The sequence below is a fragment of the Ochotona curzoniae genome, unplaced genomic scaffold, assembly GCF_017591425.1.
Source record: "Ochotona curzoniae isolate NIBS_2020 unplaced genomic scaffold, NIBS_Ocur_1.0 contig_291, whole genome shotgun sequence".
Classification (NCBI taxonomy): domain Eukaryota; kingdom Metazoa; phylum Chordata; class Mammalia; order Lagomorpha; family Ochotonidae; genus Ochotona; species Ochotona curzoniae.
In genome coordinates, this window is record NW_024465649.1 from 1157896 (window position 1) to 1179772 (window position 21877).

At 39.4% G+C, this 21877-nt stretch overlaps 1 protein-coding gene across 5 annotated transcripts in view; it reads right to left on the minus strand.

Annotated features, from left to right (window-relative positions):
- Positions 1–21877, minus strand: part of SGIP1 (SH3GL interacting endocytic adaptor 1) — a 190890-nt gene that overhangs the window by 19753 nt on the left and 149260 nt on the right. For all 5 annotated transcript variants that reach the window (XM_040978631.1, XM_040978629.1, XM_040978627.1 and 2 more), the window contains one exon: positions 7079–7190. In XM_040978631.1, coding sequence (XP_040834565.1) covers positions 7079–7190 — 112 coding nt within the window. The remainder of the gene's footprint in view (positions 1–7078; positions 7191–21877) is intronic.

The following is a 21877-nucleotide window of genomic DNA, read 5'->3' on the forward strand; positions in this document are numbered from 1 at the left end:
AGTCTCTCTGGTTTTCATTTTTTCTTTAGCACCAGGCACGGAGCCGAGTTTTGTCAATAGAGGGCGCTGGAGAGATCTTGGGGGCAAGAGGGATTTCTCCGCGGTAAGCTTGCTGTGCAAACCCCTGAAATGCACAGGCCCCTGTAGCCTGAGACTGTGGTAGTGCATGCTTGCAACTCATTCCCTTACAGATTTTTGTCCATTTTGAGCTATTTTAGGTGGGAAGGTAAATTGGCCAGCAGTGCACCGTGACTAGAGGCAAGAATTTCCAAAGCCTTACTCTTTCTTGGCACTTGCAAGTACAGCTATATTTAACCCTCTGTGTATGTAGATTCAATCTACTAAGAGCAGAAAATAGATGAAAAATAACTTTGTTCTGTACTAAACACGTACAGATTTTTCCTGCCATTATTCCCTGTGTACACAGTATGACAGTCATTGACCAACCATTTACAGGATATTAGCCCCTGCACTACAGTGTATTACAAGTAGTCTAGAGGGGACATCACAATATATAGGAAGATGTGTATATGTTACACCCATATATAAATACGATGTCATTTTGTTTAAAGGACTTGAGCATCCGTGGCTTTTGAACCTTTTGGAGCTATCCTGGAAGTAATCCTGCAAGAGTTCAGAGGGACAATTGTACTTAAAGGGAATAAGCAGAGCTGACATTGTGACATAATGGGTTAAAATACTGTCTGCAACACAGACAACTCTTCTGAATGCTGGTTCTTATCCCAGATAGAAAATGTCCTAAGTCCTATACCCACATGGGAGGGCTAGATGAAGATTCTAGCTCCTGTCTTGGGCCTGGCACAGCCCTAGCTAGCAGTTGTGGCCATTTGGGGGAATGGATCAGCAGGTGGAAGATCCCTCCTCTTGTAACTCTGCCTTTGAAATAAATGAAATAAATCCTTAGAATGGAAAAGAAAGCACCTTTCTTATTTTCCCATATGCCTGAATAGCCTACTTTCTTATCACTAAACTCAAAGTTCAGAAAGATACCCTCTAGGGAAACTGGGGAAAGCTGATTTTTATTTGAACATACTGAGTTCTGTTTTGCCTCATAATGATTTGTGTATCCTGTAACTCCGGTTGAAGAGACACTCCTGGCTCAGGTGAAGTGGTCCTTTGTGCACATTCAAAATAGCATATAGGACATACTACTAAGGTTTTGTATGCATGAGGATGGATTTGGGGTGTAGGAGGGGGCAAGTGAACTTCTGTGTGCCCCTTCTTCATTCTCATATTATCTCCATTTTTCTGCAATGCTAAGAATGAGATTTTGGCTTCTGGAAGTTGGCGTGTGCATCTCTCCTGGAGAAGATTTCTATCTTCTATCTTGGGTGTAATCTGTTCTCTTCTTCCTTTTTGATCCACTAACCATGTTTGTTTACTGGTGTTGAACTGGTGCTGAGCCTCCCTCCTCTCCAGCTGAGTCTGCTCTTGCTGTCTGCCACCGTGTGGACATGAAGAGTCCTGCATGGTAACACTAGCAGCAGGTGATGCTAAGTCAGAGTCCTTGATGGGCTCATCACTCTGAAGAGCAGCAGGCAGCATGGGTGCTTTCTAGCTGGTGCTAACCACCAGTTCTTTGCTTGGTTCCCTTCCCGGTTGCTCTGAGTGAGATCCAGGTGAATCTAGATATGGGGAAAATCCTTCTTTTGAAAGCAAGTCAAAGCTGAGAGGAGGTAGCATTTCCCATGTCAAGGAAACTTTTTGGCATGACTGACTACCCAATCTGTTATGAGCAGGTGGTACTTAAAAGAGGTAAAATAGCCCTTATCTATAAAGGGTTAGCAGGATTGGGCAGAAGATGGGAAAATCAACTCCTCTGGTTCAACATTAAACATTAAGTACCTCAAGGCTATTAATTGCAGGTCAGGTATCATAGAACTTGGATGATTTACTCATCCATGAAGTCTCCAAGTTGCTCTGGAATTTTCTCCATAGAAATGTAATATTTTTATACTCATGACTAAAAAAAAATATTCTGTCAGCCTTAGTAATTGCTATTATCTTCTATGAAAAGGCTAGATGTTTCATGAGTTTGAATTATAAACATTTAACATGATAGGGAAACATGAATAAACTTTTGATGTGCAGAATTTTATAAAACTTTACAAACAAAACATTTGTTAAGAACTGAAAAATTTCAAGGCCTGGTGCAGTAGCCTAGTGGCTAGAGCCCTCACCTGGCACGTGCCAGGATCCCATGTGGGTGCCGGTTCATATTCCCGCAGCCCTGCTTCCCATCCAGCTTCCTGCTTGTGGCCTAGGAGGCAGTTGAGGACGGCCCAAAAGACCCTACACTTATGTAGGGCACTTGGAGGAGGCTCCTGGCTCCTTGCTGCAGCTCATCTCAGCTCTGGCTGTTGTGGCCACTTGGGGAGCGAACCAATAGATGGAAGATTGTTCTCTCTGAATCTCCTTCTATTTGTAAATCTGATCTTCAAATTAAAATAAATAAATCTTACAAAAATAATTGCAAAATTTCAACTCATGTTGGCTGAGTGACGTAAACTGGGTTCTCTCTGTAGCCACAGGCAGCACCACACTGCTGGGCAATAGAAACAACAGCTGTTATCAGTTATGCAGTGTGCAAATGTGAGTCCTGTGAGGCTGTATGAAATGCATGAAATCCATCAAGTGTAGCTTCCGTGTTCCGCTCTGATAAGTGAAGTCACTTCTAAGCATGGCTCAGTGTATGCTGTTTTTATTTATAATCCCCTTTTACTGCACCAAGGTAAAAATCCTTTCTATTTTATAAAATGCAGCTACTAGAGAAGCCTGCTGAAAGAAGCTTTTATTTTTATTCTGTCTTTAGATTTCTTTGGACGTATGTACAGTTCATTTTTTAAAAAAAACTCAATTGTTGTTTCTTGTATATCTTATGCAATATTGCGGAGGCAATTATCATGACTTCGATCTGTTCTGGGGAAGCAGAAGTGCATAACAAAGAAAACAGAACAGAGTAGGAACTGAAGATGTTTCGAAATAAATGAACAATTCAACAACTGTCTGTAAGCATCCTTGTAATATTCCAGGATTTTTTTTTTTAAATTCTAGAGTGGGCTGTGACAAACAAAACAGCTTCCAGTGTAAGCAGAGAGACAATTCTAAATAAATAATTAAAATGTGATGATAAGGGAAGGACAGGATATAGGTGAGGAACCTAAGCTTTTCTAAGGGATTAAAGAATTAATTCCTTGGCCTTTATTATTTACTTTTTAGCACCAAGTTTGAGTAGGCACAATCACAGCCTTTGTAGGAAAAGCAAAGGAATGACCTTCCTCTAAGCCACTGAGAAAAACTCCAGAATCAGAATGTCTGGCTCAGCTGTTTTGAACACTCCTGGAAAGCATGTTGTGATATTTGAATGGATGACACATCACAGTATGTAGCAACTGCAGTAGTGATTTCTGTTTCAGTGTGGTCTGAAAACAAATGGCCATAATGCAAGGTGAGAAGAAAAGCAAAGCTAAACGCCTTTCTTCGTCATTTCTCTATTTGGTTCTGTGGTTGTTTACATTTCCACCTGATGACAGAACTTTGAAAATGAATAGAGATGGAACAGCAATCAAAATGATTTACTGCCTGGAGGTCAAGTTAAATATAGGAGAAAGTCACTGCATGATTTGATCAAACCTTCAGGTTTCAAATATTTAAGGTGACATGTTAGGTGTTCCATCTATCAGCACAGGGAATAGTTTGTAACCATTTATGGAAATATAGTTGAAAACAGACTCCATCCGCACAGGTTAAAGGCTTGGTTCATTTGGAAGAGTACAGGAAATGCACTCATTCAAATTTGGCTAAAGCACCACATCACAGGGATGTGAAGATCACGGGCAACAGGTGCACAGGGGAATCTCAATTCATGCAGCAAATTCATCTCAAGTATTTCATGTCAAGTCCTGTTTCAGGTGCTGGAGATGATACACCATAAATGAAACTATTCAAGTCCAGATGGTGTGGAGCGGAAAAAAGTACATAACATGTCAGAAACTGGGCCTGTGGATGAGATTGAGGTGAGGAGGGACAAAATGTTGAGAGAGGATTAGAGCGGAGTGTTAATTTATCTAGCTGGGCCAGGGAAGATCCCTTTTTTTTTTTTAACTGAATAATCATGAAGAAAAGTCACTTTGATTTCTGGGAAAAGATTTCATTACGGGATACAGCAACAAATGAAAATAGCCTGAGGTGTGGAAGATTTTGGAGTGATGAATGACAGCCTTACAAAAGGCCAGTATGGCTAGAGGAATGAATCAGGAGGGGACAGGTAGAGGTGAAATAAGAAAGGGAGTGATGAATTAGCTAGAAGCTGGAATGAGTTGCAGGGGACTGTCTAAGGACAGGACAGGTAGGGCCTTCTAGACTTTAGCTGGGTAGGAGGATTGCAAGCCGACTTTGCAAGCAGAGGAATGATAAGAAACACTGAGAACAGACTTTGGGGAGAGAAAATAGGGGAAAATAAGGAGACCAATTAGGTCTCAATGAATAAATTAGTGAGCAAATGAATGAAAGGCCATTAGGAAGTAGGCACAAAAGAATCCACCCCTGTATGATTCACAGGGCATATATTGTCTCTCCACATTTCCAACTGTTTCTTATTCCCACAATTCTTACTTTTCTGTCTCCTTTTCTCAACTTAGGCCAGTCTGAATTTGCTAAGGTGCAGGTTAGCTGATAATAAGTGGTTCTCAGAACTAGTAAGATAGTTATGGTTTTACTCAGAGATGAGTCTCCAGAACCAACTTGTGTATACATGGTATAAAGGCGTTTCTTTGGTTGTTTACACATCTGCTAATATGAGGTAACTTTTAATTTCTACTAGTATGTAGATCTGGCATGTGGTCTTAGTGCAAGGAGGATAGAGAAAGAACTGACATCTGGATGTTGCTTAGAAACAAGTAATTTAGGCGTTGAATAGTCTACAATGCCTGTGTAGGTCACCTTAACATTAAGTTAGGAATTGCATTTGTTTTCTGTATAAAAAAAATCATGTGTTTCTGAAGAATAGGGATTAATGACTAGTCATATGGATTTCTACCCAAGATATATGTGGAGAATCAATTTTTCATTTTGCCTAAGTGTCAGATGTTTTAGTCTAATGCAGACCTGATTATTTTTCTTCACATTCTTTATGTTAAATACTGAAGTTTTCCAAAACGTCATACTTGTAATTTTTTTTTTAAAAATTATGGGGCCTGGCACAATGACTCGATTGGTTAATCCTCAATCTCCAAAAGCCAGCATCCCATATGGGTGCCAGTACCTGTCCTGGATGCTCCACTTCCCATCCAGCTCACAGCTTGTGCCCTGGGAAAACAGTAGAGCATGGCCCAAGTCCTGGGGACTCTACCCATGTGGGAGATCTGGAAGAAACCCCTGATTTCTGGCTTCGGATCAGCTCAGCCCCAGCTGTTCGGGCCATCTGAGAAATGAACCAGCAGATTGAAGATCTTTCTGTCTCCCCTTCTCTCTGTAAATCTGCTTTTCCAATAAAAATGTTTTTCTTTTAAATGAGGACACATGTCTTCCCTCACTTAGATTTACTCTTTAACAATCAAATTAAGACCTGGAATTACATTAATATTACAACTGAAAAAACACTTTGATTTAATTATTTAGTTTTTGAGCAGACTCATATAAGTACTTTATTATTATTTTCTAATTTTGAAACTCTTTATTAAATTGATGGACACAGAAATCTCTCTTGGTGGAGAAATGCACAAATAAGAGATAAAATAGAATTTCAGGGAGTTAAAAGGCTTCCCAAATCACATCCGTGAACCACTCATCAACAAGTACAACATTTAATTTTATCACATAAGCCCTCATGTGAAATTTATTACGAGCCTGTATTGATGTAAAAGACATGTGCCAAATGTAAATAGAAGGTGATGACTTTTTAAATTAATTTTTTAAATTGGAAAGTCAGATTTACAGAGAGAAGGATAGAAAGAGAAAGATCTTCCATTTGGTTCACTCCCCAAGTGGCTGCAGTAACTGGAGTTGAGCTGATCCGAAGCCAGGAGCCAGCAGCTTTTTCCAGGACTCCCACACAGGTAAGGGTCCCAAGGATTTGGGCCAACCTCTACTGCTTTCCCAGGCTACAAGCAGGTAGCTGGAAGTAGTGGAGTAGTCAGGACACAAACCGGCAACCATATGGGATGCTGGCATGTACAAGGCAAGGGTTTAGCTACTAGGCTATCACGCTGGGCTTGGGTGATGACATTTTAGCCTAGAAGTTTTTCTTTGTGGTAATTATAATTTTCCCCCCTTTCAGTCATTTTTTCTTTATTTTCTTTCTCTCTCTCTCTTTTTTTGAAAAAGATTTATTTTATTATTTTTATTGGAAAGGCGGATATACAAAGAGGAGAGACAGAGAGGAAAATCTTCTGTCTGATGATTAGCTCCCCAGGCAGCTGCAACGGCTGGAGCTGAGCCAATCCAAAGCCAGGAGCCTCTTCGGGGTCTCCTACACGGGTGCAGGGTCCCAAAGCTTTGGGCTGTCCTCGACTGCTTTCCCGGGCCACAGGCAGGGAGCTGGATGGGAAGCAAGGCTGCTGGGATAGAACCGGCACCCATATGGGATCCTGGGCGTGCAAGGAGAGGACCTTAACCACTGCGCCATCGTGTCGGGCCCTTTTCTTTATTTTCTAAGACTAAGATTTAACCTGTTTCCTTGCTTTTCTGGGTGTTTGAGAAAGTATTTACCCTTCTGTGTTGTCATTCTATTGTTCATGTTTTCAATTCATATGATGTGACTATCACCCAGGAAGACCAAGATAACAAACAGCATGGATTGGACACCTACCTTTGTGAGACAGTAAACCTCCCCATTGCAAAGAATTTCTGTTAAAACCAAACTGTATAAGAAATTTTATGTTATAATGCACTAGATTTTGTATATTTCTTAAAAGTACCTGTTTAATATTTCTGATTAAATCTTCCCCTACAATCTACATGTGAAACTTACTGTAATTCATTGGGTTTTAGGGGTTTAAGGATAAAGACATTGTCTACTGGAGCTTAGAGCCTGCAGTAGAGCAGGTCCTGGGCTTACTTGCTTGGGTCCGCTCCTTTGAAGTAGGCGTTGACCGTTTCTGTGAACGCTGCTGCTACAGGGAGGGTGTCCTGGGCGCCCATGGTTAGGGGGCTGGGTCCCCTGGAAGAGCCTGCCAGAAATGAAAGCTTTTGGTTATTATGTGCGTAGGACAAACCTTACCATGTGAGGGACTAAAAGCTCATCAGAATAATTAAGGGATAAAGTCTATCATGAATTCAACATTGAGCTCAAGTATTTGAAAGAAAATATTTGGCTGGTTTACAGATAAACAGATTTGAAATTAATTCAACTCTACATTTTACTACAGGAAAGACAATCCAAGCGGAAGAACAAAGTTGCAGGGGTTTTCAATGTTTTTTCATAAAGCATGAGGCAGTATTTGCATGACAGTTTGTACAGCAGATGGTTAATAAAGCAATTTATTAATTTTCTACTTGAACATTCAACTTCAATGCCCAACCTTAAGATTTTTTCCTATTTCTTTGTTCTGAAGAGAACTAACAACTAAGTGGTTCCCTGTTACTTTTGTCCTTCTTGAGCTATTTCTATTTCAAAAAGCCCAGTTAGTCTCAGATCAAGCAGGCTCAAGTTTACATGTCCAAAAACACACACAAGCAAAAATGTACACATTGACTCAGCACAAGTACCTAAATTTTCCAATCCACACTATTCTAAACAGCAGTAGCTCTCTCAGTCATTGAGCACAGCTGCACATCAGGAAATGCACTAGGAGCTTTGCATGCGTCATCTCAGCCATGCTCTGCATCAGCCCTGTGGAACAGGCACAATTCTTCTCATCTTACACCAGAAGAACCCGAAGCTGAAACAAGTGTCCTGGCCAAGTAAAATACTTACTTCAGTGGGAAAATAAAAATCAAAATATTAATTTGTCTTCCCATGAAGAATATGTTTTCTTACTACATTACAGATTTAGTGGAATATTTCCTATAACCTGAGTCAAGCAGATCAAAGTTTAGGGCTGATGTTTTTGCTATTAGCATGTGAGCTCAGTACCAAGTAGTAAAGCTTTCATAACCACATGGCATTTACTTATGCCACATGCCAACTGCCTGCCCATCCTGCCAAACAAAAGAAATTTACTCCTCCCCACCCACAGCACGGACTGTGTGATTTTAGTTTCGTGCTTTCTTTCTTTTCCCTTCAATAACTTCCAGGTCTCTTCTCCAGCCTTGAGACAAACAAAAGAAAAGAAAACCAAAAAACCCAAAAACTTCCCTCAAGAAATTTTCCTTTTTTTGCATTACAGTTTAAATTAGTCCCTTCTATCATCTCTTGGCTTTCCATATGCCAGATGTGGTAATTACTTCAAAAACACTTTAACATCCACTACTGTATCAAGCACTATTGGAAGTTCAGCATGCTAATATCACTAGGATCGTTATCAGCAGCAGTTACTGCATTGACATCATGAACATTTTACTTTACTATGAACATTATTAACATTATTCCCATCAGCATCATTTGGTTAGTGTGGGTTTTACATACACTACCAAGGTGATACGCTACCAAAAATGACTATCAACCTCATCTAACAGCTGATGGGATCAAGGCTGTAAGAATTCACACAAACTGCTTGGTCTTCCATAGTTGGTATGTACACGTTTCAAGTATTTAGGCATGTATGAATTCAATGTTTAGACCCTGAGGACTATGTTATTTTAACTCCTTAGTGGTCAACCACAGTACCTGTGAGAACAGTTATGGTACTAGTGAATAAATCTTAAGTTGGGGTGTGCATGCCCAAGTCTTTGTTAGTCACAGGACTGTAAACTTTAAAAAGAGGAAACTTTCTTCATGGATTATGCACAGTTTCTAAAACTGAGCCAGAAACACATTGACTTTCATTAAATACACATTTAATTACCCATTGTTGACTCATCGAAGGGTAAATTTGTAAATAAAGAAAACATGATTAAAAGAGGGCATTAGTTTGCATTAATATTACAGATTTTTTTCTTTTTACTCATTTTAGTTCAAATTTTTATTGAGTGAACTACTAGGTTCTAGAGGAGAATAGCTCTCTTGAGATTCGGTTAAAAGTAGCCCAGTGTGGTGGTGAGAGGGCTCAATTGTTACCTTGATAACAAGATCACAGCCACCATGTGATTGGGTCTTGAGTTTTTTATGAGACATAAATATTCACTCAAATAATTAGAATAATTCAAGAAATGATTTAGAAGAATGGCAAAAGCAACACTCTGCGAAGGCCTTTACTGATGAAGGAGTAGGGGTTGAAATTGACCTCAGAAGAGGTGGAAGGAATACAGCCTGGCATAGACTTGGGGGAGGAGCTGGGCCAATATATGGCCCACCGAGAAACCCCAGGGAGTATGGCATTGTTCATGTGTGTATGTGAGTGTGGTGTTGACAGAAGAATGTGACACAAGAGCAAAAGAGGCTGGTGGGGTGAGAAATAAGGTCATTAAGAGCTAAATATAAACTATTTAGAACAAAATTTCTTTATTTCATCAGTGATTTGAAGGTATTAAAAACGAGAGTTCCCTGTTGATAAGCTCACATAAATTTATGGACACTTCTACAGCAAAGGGCATGTATCTACAATTACATAACTTGAGGTAGAATTATACATATCAGGATCCTTAGGAAGCCTGGAACTGTTTTAAAGTATCCTCCATGAAAAATGACCTCTGTAGTGCTTGGAAAAAGAGATCTTGCATCTGTTGGTTCAGTCCCCAATTCCTGCAATAGCCAGGGCTGGGCCAGGCTGAAGCCATCAGATCAAAACTCCAGCAGGTTTCTCCTGTAGGTGGCAAGAGCTCAAGGGCTTGTCATTACCTGCCACCTCACATGCACGTTACTGGGAGATGAGACTTGAACCAGGGACCCTTGTCTGGGATGTGCGTATCCAAAGTCCTGACTTAAGGGCTTCACCAAATGCTACTCCTGTCATCAGCTTTCTGTAGGATCAAATCTCCCTGCTGTTCTTGGGCTGTGCAAATGGATGGCTAACAGAAAGATCACTGAAAGTGAGGATTGTAACACATGTCTGTTTGCGTGCTTTGCTGTAAAGCTCATCTGGTTACCAAGGATGTGTTAAATGACTAACTCCAGACTACAAAGCTATCTGTCTCTCATGACTTGTTCCAAAAACCTGTACTCTATGTGAACATCTGGTCACTACATCAGCATTGTAAGGGAAATGGAAAAATATAGAACAACAAAAATTTGCAAAACCCTTTTTTACATTAAAGAATCCACACTTTACAGCTGTTTTTCTTACATGCCTGTCTATGGTATTTAATATGCCATTTTGTGAGTTTAGTTTTTTCCCATTTCTTGTTGTTGCTTGGTTTACTTATTATTTTCCACAACTATATAAAATTCTACCCACATTCTACAAATGCTACGTAATTTCTAGATACTGAGTTAAACCTATTTTTGTATGACTTGATCTTCTTTTTCTTTTTAACTACTTCTTTAAGATAGAGTTTTGCTTCCACAAAGTGGGTTGGCCAGAACAAGAGACATTAATTTCTAAGAATATCAAGAAATCTTACGTTATACATAAGCACAATATTCAGAGGCAATGCTACTCATAATCAATGAATGTACCTGTTCCTCACGATACCTGTTAGAATTAGTGGAACATGGTGCTTAAATCAGAGAGATGCCGAGAAATTCAAACCCCATATTCAAAGATTACACGAGGCCTGGGAATTGTTTCTAATATTTGTAATAATAATCCCAGATGGTGACTTAGAATACTAGAATTCAAGGCCAAGGACTTGTAAGCTAATAGCTCTGTGTCCTTGGGAAGTCAGCTAACCTTGGGTTCTTTCAACCACAAAACAAAGGCAATAGATTGTGCACTTTTTGTTTTAGGATCTGGTTACAGGATTTTAAAGTTTCTCCAGTAAGAACTTTCTGTGTGAGAGAGAGAGATAACCTGCACCGAAGACAGTCTCCCTTCAGTGGAGATGAATCAGATCTGTCACATATACCAAACTTCTACTATGTGCCAAGTAGCGGCAGGGACACAAAGATGTAAACCTTTGGAAAATAAGTCATGAATATGGGAAAAACTCAATAACCACAGTATATGCAAATAAGTTCATTCTTAGAAATGCAGTGAATGTTTAAATAGCAAAAATAAGATGGTACAACAAAAGCATTTCTTCACTGAGCAGTGGGACAGATCAGAAAAACTACACTGGGATCCTGATTTTTCACTTACTACATAGTGGCTATTGCATCTGTTTGTTACTTGTATAATGCTTGTACCAAGAGGGGATAAAGAAATAAATTGATGATTTGAATAGTTAATCTTGATTTATTCAATGAGAGTGTTCCTACAGCACTCCGGCATCGTGTGCAACGTGCTGAGGGATATACAGAAATGGATGCTGCTTGTTCCTCCCTTCCTGGAAGTTACAGTAGGGAAGATAACTATACTGTTAACACAAATGAAACATGCGTCCCTCTATGAAGTTAGGCTATTTTAATATCACAATTATCTCAGTATCAGTCTGTATTTATTCATGTGGCTCTATGCTTGTCCTTTAACAGTATCAAATATCAAATTGCAACAAACTTCATATTCCTTATACTTTGAGCAGATACAGAGATTTAACATAATTATATCACTATCCCAGTGCCACTCTGCTGCCACGTGGCCAAGATGAAATTTGATGATAGGCTTCCTGGATTCATCAATAGTAATTGTGGTGGCAATTTAAACATTTACAATTCTTTCTAGGAATTACTCAAGGGACTTTATTGCTGTTAATTCCTAATTCTTACAACTTCACTAAAAGGCAAATTCATTACTATTCCTATGTTTTATGATTGAGAGAAAACTGAGGTTTTGAACCCTTCAGCAGCCTTGTCACGGCCATCCAGCTCATAAGCACTTGCAAATCTGCGCTGCTTGGTCGGATGCCATATTCTTCCCTACATTACCCAAGGTGCATAGAAATCAGAATTACCAAGGGTGGATTTGTGCTATCCAGAAAAGGACGGTCGCTGGTATGAGCCTACCGATTTCTGACAAAATAGCAATTCTAGGGTTCTGGGAGCCAGTGGGCATGTACACTGAAGGAGTTCCAAGGAAACGGAAAAGATCGCTAGAGTCAGTCCCCAAGGTGTGACTGTACCATTTCTGAAAGTCAGCTTTCTGTGACTCATGAGCCAGCAGGGTTACCCACATACACACTTCACAGCCTAAGGCTGAAAAGTTAAAAATCCTTCATCATGGTATAAGATCATGAAAAGATAAGGTCCTAACTTTATGTAAGGATTTCCTCAGCAGTTCATAGAAATATGATCGTAGGCAAGGAATGCTGCTAGTTTGTTTAGGTAAACATTTTTAAAGGAGAAGAGAAAAAAAAAAGAGTGGAGGGAGAAAAGGAAGCAAAAGCTTTAAGTTCATGAATCAAATAAAAGTAGAAGAAGGTTAGCTTTATCAAAACTGAAAAATGAATGTTAGCAACTGAATTCAATGCTGGTGGATCTGAGATGAGGTGAAGCCAGCCTGGGAGTGAGCTAGACTGGCAGTGAGCTACTAGGCTGGTCTCTCTTGCTCTTTTCTCCATTTTTTGGGTGTCTCTTCTCCCTGGCAATGTTGAAGTTCAGCTCTTTCTCAAAGCAAAGCTAGCTCACAAACAGGACTTTTCATTTATTGCAGATTTAGTGTGAATTTATTTCAAAGTAGTGTCTCTCTTGGTGGTGTTAGTAGGTGATTTATTGTGTTCCAGCTCTTTGCAATGCCTCATTAGGCAGCCAACTCAAATTCAGATACAAGTGACCTATCGTGTTAGTTATTGTATTTTGCTGTCCCAAAGTGACATCACAAGTGTGGAGAGATGAACCAGAGGTGATGGTATCAAAGGGTGTAGATTTACATTTTACTGTGCTTCTTTGCCAACAGTTTACCAGGGCAGGTCACTGATTCTCGCTACAACTGTATTTACACTAGGGCGATTTCACTGCCCTCAAGCTTATTGAGATCTGCACTACCATGACAAGTGTTAAGAGAGATGCAAAGTTTACCTTCTATTCAACTTGGTTTGGAAATAGTCACCCACAAAGGCCACCGGAGACATGACAGCAGGGGAAAATGGCCTTTGCTTAGAACACCATCCCCAGCTCTCTTACCAACAAGTTTCCCACTCTCCCTGGCCTGCTGCAGGTGACTGACTTTTACATTATGAGAAAGGGGGTATAAACTCCACATGGAAACCCCAAAGTTCATAATGCATTCAAGAAAAGAGAAGAAATTCTAGATTTTTTTTAAACAACAAATGGTAGTAAATACTTTTTTTTTTAAAAAGCTAATTTTATAGTTAGGTGTCGGAAAATGGTAAGTTCTATTCAATTCCATGATTGTTTAGTGAATGTTCTGTATGATGCAGTGACAAGCAGAAATAATGTTGGAAAGTAGAGATAAATCCTGAAATTATGCCCTACTGTGATGTGGAGAAAATGATCTGATCTCTGAGCTTAAGCTGCACTGTTTTATAGACTGCACTTCCTAATCATGTGAAGATGAACTATGATGATACAGAATTTCCTTGTTATTGGAGCACAGTCAATAATCAAGGAAGTGACTTAAAAATTCATGTGTTAAAAGTGGGCACTAAAATATAACATGTAATGACATAAAGATTTGATTTGGATTCTAACTTGCCATAAACCAAACTTGAAAAAATATTAACAATGTTTAAGTTTCCATATTAATGAGTTCTTCAAACAAATAAAATGATTCATGTTGCTATTAGAACAAGTTCTATTTTTGTGATTATAGCTTCACACACGGAGCTTCCAGCTGGCTTTGAACCATGTTCATTTGTGGGGCCATTATTGCAGACTTGATTGTCTTAAAAATTCTACTCGGGGCCTATGCATTTTTTGATTTTCTTTTGAACTGTTGTGACATTAAGTCTCTTTTTTTCTCTCTTCTTTAGTTATTAATTGCTTTATTTCTGTAAAAACTTCAATTGGCAATTGAAACGGATTTGCATAATTATTTTCATGGACTTCATGGAGTTCCATGTCTTTTCTAAGACTGGCATTTCACTTTGCAATGAATGTGCACTGTATTTGCATTGTATATTAATTGTTTTTACGATAAGGTGCTTAGAAAAAAACATTGGTTCTGCTTTCAAATAATGGATGGGAATGGATGCTTGAGTTAATTTGAGAAAAGGGACATTAGAATAGGGACTAATATAAACAAACACTTTAATTGGGATGGTCTTGCTTTACTTTTGAACTCCTGCCATTATAAGGTGGCTGATATTGAATACTTGGAATAAACGGGTTTGCTAGTCTATGTAAATTGTGGTACCTGGCAGCCATTATTACAAGCAGTGAAGGAGAAAGTGCCTGATGGTCATGAGAGGTCATGCATTGTTTCAGGCTCTCCTCAACAGTACATGTGTTTAGCCCATGAAGGAAGCAGATACACATTACATATTACAGAGCAGAACCTGAGAGAAGAGAGTCATTTTTCCGTGCTCCTCTATCCAGTAAGTGCTGAAGCAACAAATCAACTTTTCCCTGTAACACCTGACAGGCGCTGTCCTGCTTTCTGAAAACACTGATGGGTTTCTCTTGCTACTTACTCTCCAGTGTGTTAGGTATTCTTCTTCATGAACACAGGAAGGTATACTTAAGACAGCCAGTTGTTAGCGGTATTAAGGACATGGAATGTTTGAGTATATCCAGAGCATTAGAGTTCTTTTCAGTGTTTCTCTTCTTCATGATTACACTTTGTATGTATACGTATATGTATAAAATTTTATTTCTTTATGATTACACTTTATATAAACACTTTATATATATAGAAATATATATATTTCAAATTCCTCTCAGTTCACAAACATACAATCCATGGGTATTTATTTTTTTGATCACTCCATAGAGAATTTTTTTTGTGGGGGTGAAGGAAATGAACAGACAATTTGAATAAACTCAAATGGCTAATAGACATATGAAAAAATGCCCAGGGTGCTCAGCTATTAAGGAAATGCTAAGGTTCCACCCAACTCCATTGGGAATGGCCTGCAAACAGGAAATCAGTGAACAATAACTGCTGGTGAAGATGTGTGGGAAAACGGTCCCTAATCCACGGTTGATGGGAGAGTAGGTTAAGTGCAGCCACGGTACTAGTCAGTATGCAGAGTGCTCAGACTTCTGAAAATTGATTACCGTATAATCCAACTATCCCATTCCTAGGAATAAATCCAAATAAAGTGAAATCTTCACACGAGAACCCTCTTCAAGCTGGGTCTTTTCTTGAAGTTCTGGAACTGTCATCCAAAATTAAGCCCAATTTAATGAAGATGGGAAAGTTATAATTTGTTTACATCATTTAAAGTTACCACAAGATGCTTAAGACAGGGGATATTAAAATGCACAAAAACAAGAAGCAACACTACAGTGAAAAATGAAAGCAAACATACATTTGCTCAAATAAATTCCCTCTGTTAGTAAGGGAACTCAATATTTTCCTTATGAAGATACACAAAGCGAAATGCTAGACATTTTCACACAGACAGCACTGAGGGCTCAGGAATCTGAAACCGAGCCAGCTACAGCGTGGCTGTATGAGCATGAGCAATGGCATGAAGGGCTAATTTATGTAAAGCCCTTAAGTATGAAGCTGTTGTGTTGGATACATTACATGTATTATATTTTCTAATCTGAAACAGCTCTGAGGTTTATACTGCTTTGTATATTTCAACACCGAGGAAGCAGAGATTTAAGGATGGTAAACAACTTGCTTCAGATAATTTTTTTCTAAGGTAAGCAGAGGAGCTGGGGCTGAAAATCAGATCAAATTTCGATTGCACTCTTCAATGCATTAAGAATGCCCACTCTTACTGTCACTAAGCTTTGTTCTGAAATCTGGCTGCATGTCTAGCACATACTCTCAGTGGTACAAAATCAGCCCAAAGAAAGTGAGAATCGGTTACTAGAGGAAGGTGAGAAACATCTAATTTTTCTTGTATAAAGCACACAGATGTATTAGTAGTATACAGCAACACGTACATTATGTTTGCGATATTAAAATTCACCTATTTTAAAATATGGGGGTGGTGTGACTGGAAAACAAAGCAAAACAGAAAACAAAGATCTGGAAAGACAAGGGAAGACGATCACGAAGCTTGAGAAGCTCTAACTGACAGGTTTAAAAGGGCCCAATGATACGACTGTATCCATTTGATTAATTAACTCTCCTAGGAAAATAATTTAAGGCATCAATTTTGTCAAGGGTAATAGTTTCATTTCCTCTTTTTCTTCCCTCTTTATTTCCATCCTTCCCGTCTCTTTTCAAATTCAAGTTGAATGAGTAATATCAGCAATATCTTAAGTATCCAACCAAGTATATGGGGAAAATTTAGTCATGACCACACCAAGGAGGCGATGACCACATGAAGGAGGTGAGAGGCCAGGAGAGGTGCTTTGCTGTGATGAACGCAGAGTGGACAGGATATGAATGTAGGAGATGCAGAGACAAAATGCTAGAGCGAGATTAAGTCAGACCACACAGACACAAGGCTAACAATACGTGCTCAAGGCTCCGTAAGAAAGGACAATAAGCCAGTTAGGATGGGAAGAGAACTTGAGATTCTAACAATTACAGTTTGCCCAAGAATGTTGGGCAGGTGGAACACGTATTTTACTGAAAATCTGTACAATATTTTTGGAGACAAGGTGATCACTTGAAGGTACGACCTTGCAGTTGACACACTGTTCCATAATGAACCTTTTCTCAACTTGAAATGCAAAACATTACTTTTTTTCTCAGGAACAAAAATCTCCATTAAAGAACCATAAATGGTTAAAAATTATGAAAACTTGTCAGGCTTTACTACTAATCAGACATGAGATAGGAAGAAGTAATTTTTTATCTGAAAAGACCTAAAAAATTAGACTGTCCATGTTTCCAGGAATATGATGAAATAAGTACTTCCATATAATATTATAAGCAAAAACTTTTATAAGTTTTCTGTAAAACTTTTCAGAAATGTGTCATTAATCTTTACTAAGTTTCATAATTTTAAATTTTAACTCCAATTTTAAGAATTTAATTTAAGAAAACATTAAGATGAGAGAATCATGTGCAAAGATGTTCGCTGCATGTGGGAAAATCTGAAACTATTGAAGTTACAATCAGTGATAGAATTCAATATTATGAAGATATTAAGTTTTCATTAATTAAAATGAAATATTATTTTTCCCTTTAGGAATGGAAAAGGTAAAGAATACAGGAATAACTATGTTGGTGGTGACGAACCAAAGTATTAATCACAGTGTTATGATGAAGCTTTTGAAAGGACATTTGGGGGCTCAGTGTGATAACCCTGAGGCTAAATTCTTCTCCATATGGGTGCTGCTTTGTGTCCTGGAGGCCCTGCTTCCCATCCAGCTCCCTGCTTGTGGCCTGGCAAAGCTGTCAAGAATGGCTCAAGGCCTTGGGACCCCGCACCCACGTGGGAGACCCAGAAGAAGTTCCTGGCTCCTGGCTTCAGATTGATTCAGCTCCAGCCATTGTGGCCACTTGGAGAATGAACCATTGGATGGAAGATCTTCCTCTTTCTCTCCTCCTCTCTGAATATCTGCCTTTCCAATAAAAATAAATAAATCTTCAAAAAAATGATTGTAGAGCAGACTCTGTTCTGTTTCCCTGCTTGTGGCCCAAACCCTGGTATCCTCTCTTTTTTTCTCTCCCTCTGTGTGTGTGTGTGTGGATATAAATAGGGAGGATTTTCTTTAAAAATTTTCATCAAAACATAGAAAGTGTTATTACTACTAATCTCTATAGAGTGTTTTTGGGTTGATATTTGATTTTTAATTTATGGTTTATTGTGTTGTTTGAGTTTTTAAAGTAATATACAAAATCATGATCTGAATAAAGCATACTGAACCATTTTCAAATATTTTGTCATTCATTAGAGTGACAGTATGCACAACTATATGCTTAATGATGAAACACCCCACCCCCCATGTAGTTACAACCACATGAAAAACCCTGGAGTTGCAAGTGAACCTAGGTTGCCTTTTATTTAGATAAGTGTGAGATTGCTGGGAGAAAAGCAGCCAATAGCTGGCTGGCTTTCCGGCCTGGTTAATGCCAACTCTGTGTCAAATATACCATTGTGCCAGCATAGTTGCCTATATAGAATAGGCAGATATATATAAAATATATATAAAGAAAAAGATCTGGGGAGAAGGCAGCAGAGTGCCTGCTATGCCACCTGAATGTATGCTGGCTGAGGCCAGTTCACTGCCATTGCCATTTTCACATGTGTGTGTATGGGGGCATGTAATGTAATGCTAGAGGTTGGAGGACTGGGGAAGGCTCTGAATGGGCACTGCTGAGAGCTTGTTTGACATATATAAAAGGAATTCTTGGGGCTTCCATTGACTAGGCCAGTTCATCCACAGGTAATAAAGGAAACTGAAACAGAATGGATTAGAAGGAGAATCTGCAGGACTCCCTCTCCCCACCCCCACTGCCAGGTCAGGCTAAAGCACTGCATAAGTGCCAGAGCTGTGAGTAGACCTGGCCAGCCTAAATGTTTATGAGAACCATGTTGGGGGTGGATCTGGTAGGAGTATTTTGGGGATGCCCAGACTAGACAAAGCACTCTCCCAGTATGTGTGAGAACCGGGGCTTTGGGTTGACCACAGAGGGGATCTTTGGGGACACCTCTGCTGGGTTGTATCACCCACTAGTGCATGCAAGAGCTGGGCCTGGGGATGTACATGGGCTGGGCTGGGTTAGACTGTTGCAACCGATGGTTTGCATGAGAGACAGGGCTGGGGACAGGACTGATCAGACAGCTGTACCTCCTGATGTGGTGCAGGGGCTGGACTTAGCCCAATCCTGCATGAGCTGGTACATAGGAGAGCAAGGTCTGAGGACCTCCCAGGTGAGGTTTCTTAGGGGATTCCTCAACTAGACCACTACATGTGGTCCCCAACCTCAGGAAAGATCAAACAGATATGTAGTCTGACACTGGAACATATGTTACAGGACTGGGCCACCTCAGTTGCTGACCCTCATGCAAGAATGGAGAGCATACCCTGATGAATATGAAAGCTAAGACTGCCAGTCCAGCTAACCAACAAATGATTTCGAATATGTCATCAAAAGATGGAAAGAAGGGCAGGTTGAGCAACATTACAGGCCAGGTTCTAAAACAAGTACCTAAGTCTGTGAGAACACTGCAGTGCACATAGACAGCCAACAGGCCTTAGAAAAGATTTATTACCTCTGGTGCAAGCAAGCTAACAATTTCTCAGAAACAATCAAGACCACTCAGGTAACACCCTCTGTCACAGCGGGGCCTCAATGACATCATCAAATGTCTCTTTTTGCCCCTAGAAAAATAATGTGGTGTGACAGCAAGGAATAGTGCACTTTCTCTCCATCTCCCTCTCCTCCTCAGATACAGGAAGGAAAGCTGAATCATTTCTCTCATCCACCTTCCCACCCACCTGACCTCAGCCCTCTCTGTTCAGATTGAAGATCCACATGTAATCTTCTCACCTTTGTAGTAAATATTAAAATAAAATAATTTTTAAAATGTCCAAATGGTAATAGTTATTATCTATGATTGTTATGTATTATTTCATTTTCTTTATACTTTTCTGTTTTTTCAAGTTTTCTATATTATTTACACACTACTTTAATGTTGCAACAAAACTAATAAACAGAACCTGGGAGTTAGTCTGAGATTTTTAGCATTGAAATGTTTACATTTCTGCTTTATTTCTGAAAGAGTTAAAAATTGGGTCCTGGTGGTTCTGAGTTCTCTTCCAATGCTGTTCCCTAGAAGGGGCTGATATTTACAGATGGAGAAGCAGGAAGAATGTTGTCAGTCCTAGCCTGAACTGCTAGTTTCAAGGAAAATGAGCTGCAACTAGAGTCCCCAAAAGGGGAAAATCTAAGGAGAGAAGAAACCAACATTAAGGAACTCCTCCTTCTCTCTTTGGATTCACATTTCACCATGATGTTTGCTATGCCAACAAAATATCCTTGACAGGTTAACCCTGCCCCTGCTGTCCTGATCCTTTCTGGAGAATAACCTTTTGTGTTTTCTCGGAGGCCTATTTCAAACCTCTCAGTCACATCTCAGGGGAAGCCTGACTGTCATGATGCTGAATGGCAGACAAGCAAACACCACTACAGAGGGCACACGCTCTCAGTGGGAATGCTCAGCATAGTAACACAAGTCCCGAGATCACCTGTACCTGCATCCCTGGGACTGAGCTCTGCAGAACAGCAGGAGACTGGAATAGTCCACGGAATGCCCACGCTCCAGAAAGCATCCCCACATGCATGTACTTCTCTTCCTGACGCCAAATCAGTCTTGGATTTCACAAATCAAGCCACCAATGCAAAATCCTTACACATAGTAAGCATTCGTGAGTGTTAATTACTGTTTTAGAGAATTGTTACCATTCTATGATACCTCACAGTTTTTAGAGGTCTTTTCCAAGGAATTCTAACAATCTGGGGGTGAATGATGTCAATTAAATATATTATCCTCGACACATAAAAGTGCTTAGAAATTGGAGATTCCCCTGAGTTTCAACATATCCCTTGGATCCCCAGCATCCCTTTCTTCATTCACTTAAGTCAGCTTTCCTGTTGGGATAATCTAAGGTCCATAAAATCCTGTTTTGTAATGCCATTGGAAGGACCTAATCTGCGAACAGCTCTTCTCAGACAATACATGAATAAGAAGCAAAGTTATAGAGGTTCCCAGCCAGTTATAGCCTAAGAAAGGTTCAGAATCTTCCAAGGGTGAATCATTTTTTTCCAGGGATTTTCAGCTTCTCTGGTCTTTTCTGAGATGTTTATGACTAGTTCGTATTCTTTACTTGAAAAGTAAATTATTATCAAATGCAATACAAAATATGCACATATGCTGATGTTTACACATTATATCAGTGCACTAAAACTGCGACTCTTACCTGGCCTCCAAGAATACTCAATGTGGGTTGAAATGCAACATACAACACTCTAACTTCCAGACCAGGTGAGGACTCCCTGGAGGGTATTTCCAAAGCACACACTTATATCTGCTTAATTCCCATATTCTTTGCACAATATCATAGCTACTTGATTAATGTTTTGCATCTACGCTCTATGGGAGCATAGAGGGACATGCTGCAGCCCCCATACATGGTACTATGTACACAGAAGGCACTCAATAAACACCTGTTGATTGAATGAGTATGGACATATTGTCTGTCCTAGTAGCAATATTATCAACGTCTTACTTACAAATTTGTAACAGATATCTACCTCTGGCAGAGTCAGTACAATATGGAAAATCTTACCACTATGCTTCTACTGTAATAAATAATTTGGTATGTAATAGAGTACATACAAACACAGACAATCTTCACTCACACTAATAGAATAGTAACTATGAGCATGCTGGTGTATATTGATGCTGCTATGAGGAACTTTTAGTCCAAATTTTGTAGTCTCACAATACAGCTAATTCCTTCTTCTGAACATGTCTGTAACTGATCGTAAGGGTATGCAGAGGACTTCAAGATCTTTCTCAAGAGCTCCTACAACAAGGACAATAAAGTGTCCTATAAAAATGATTTTCTTCTTGTCTATAAGCAAATAAATATAAAATTTATTATTATTTTAGAGTTTATGCAAATCATTTTAGCTTTAGTTTTTGCTGTGAACAAGAAAAACTGAATATTCTTTTGGTTTTAATTTTAACATCTTCAGTTTTGAATGTCACTGTGTCAGGAAAAAGAAAAAGGGGAAGGGAA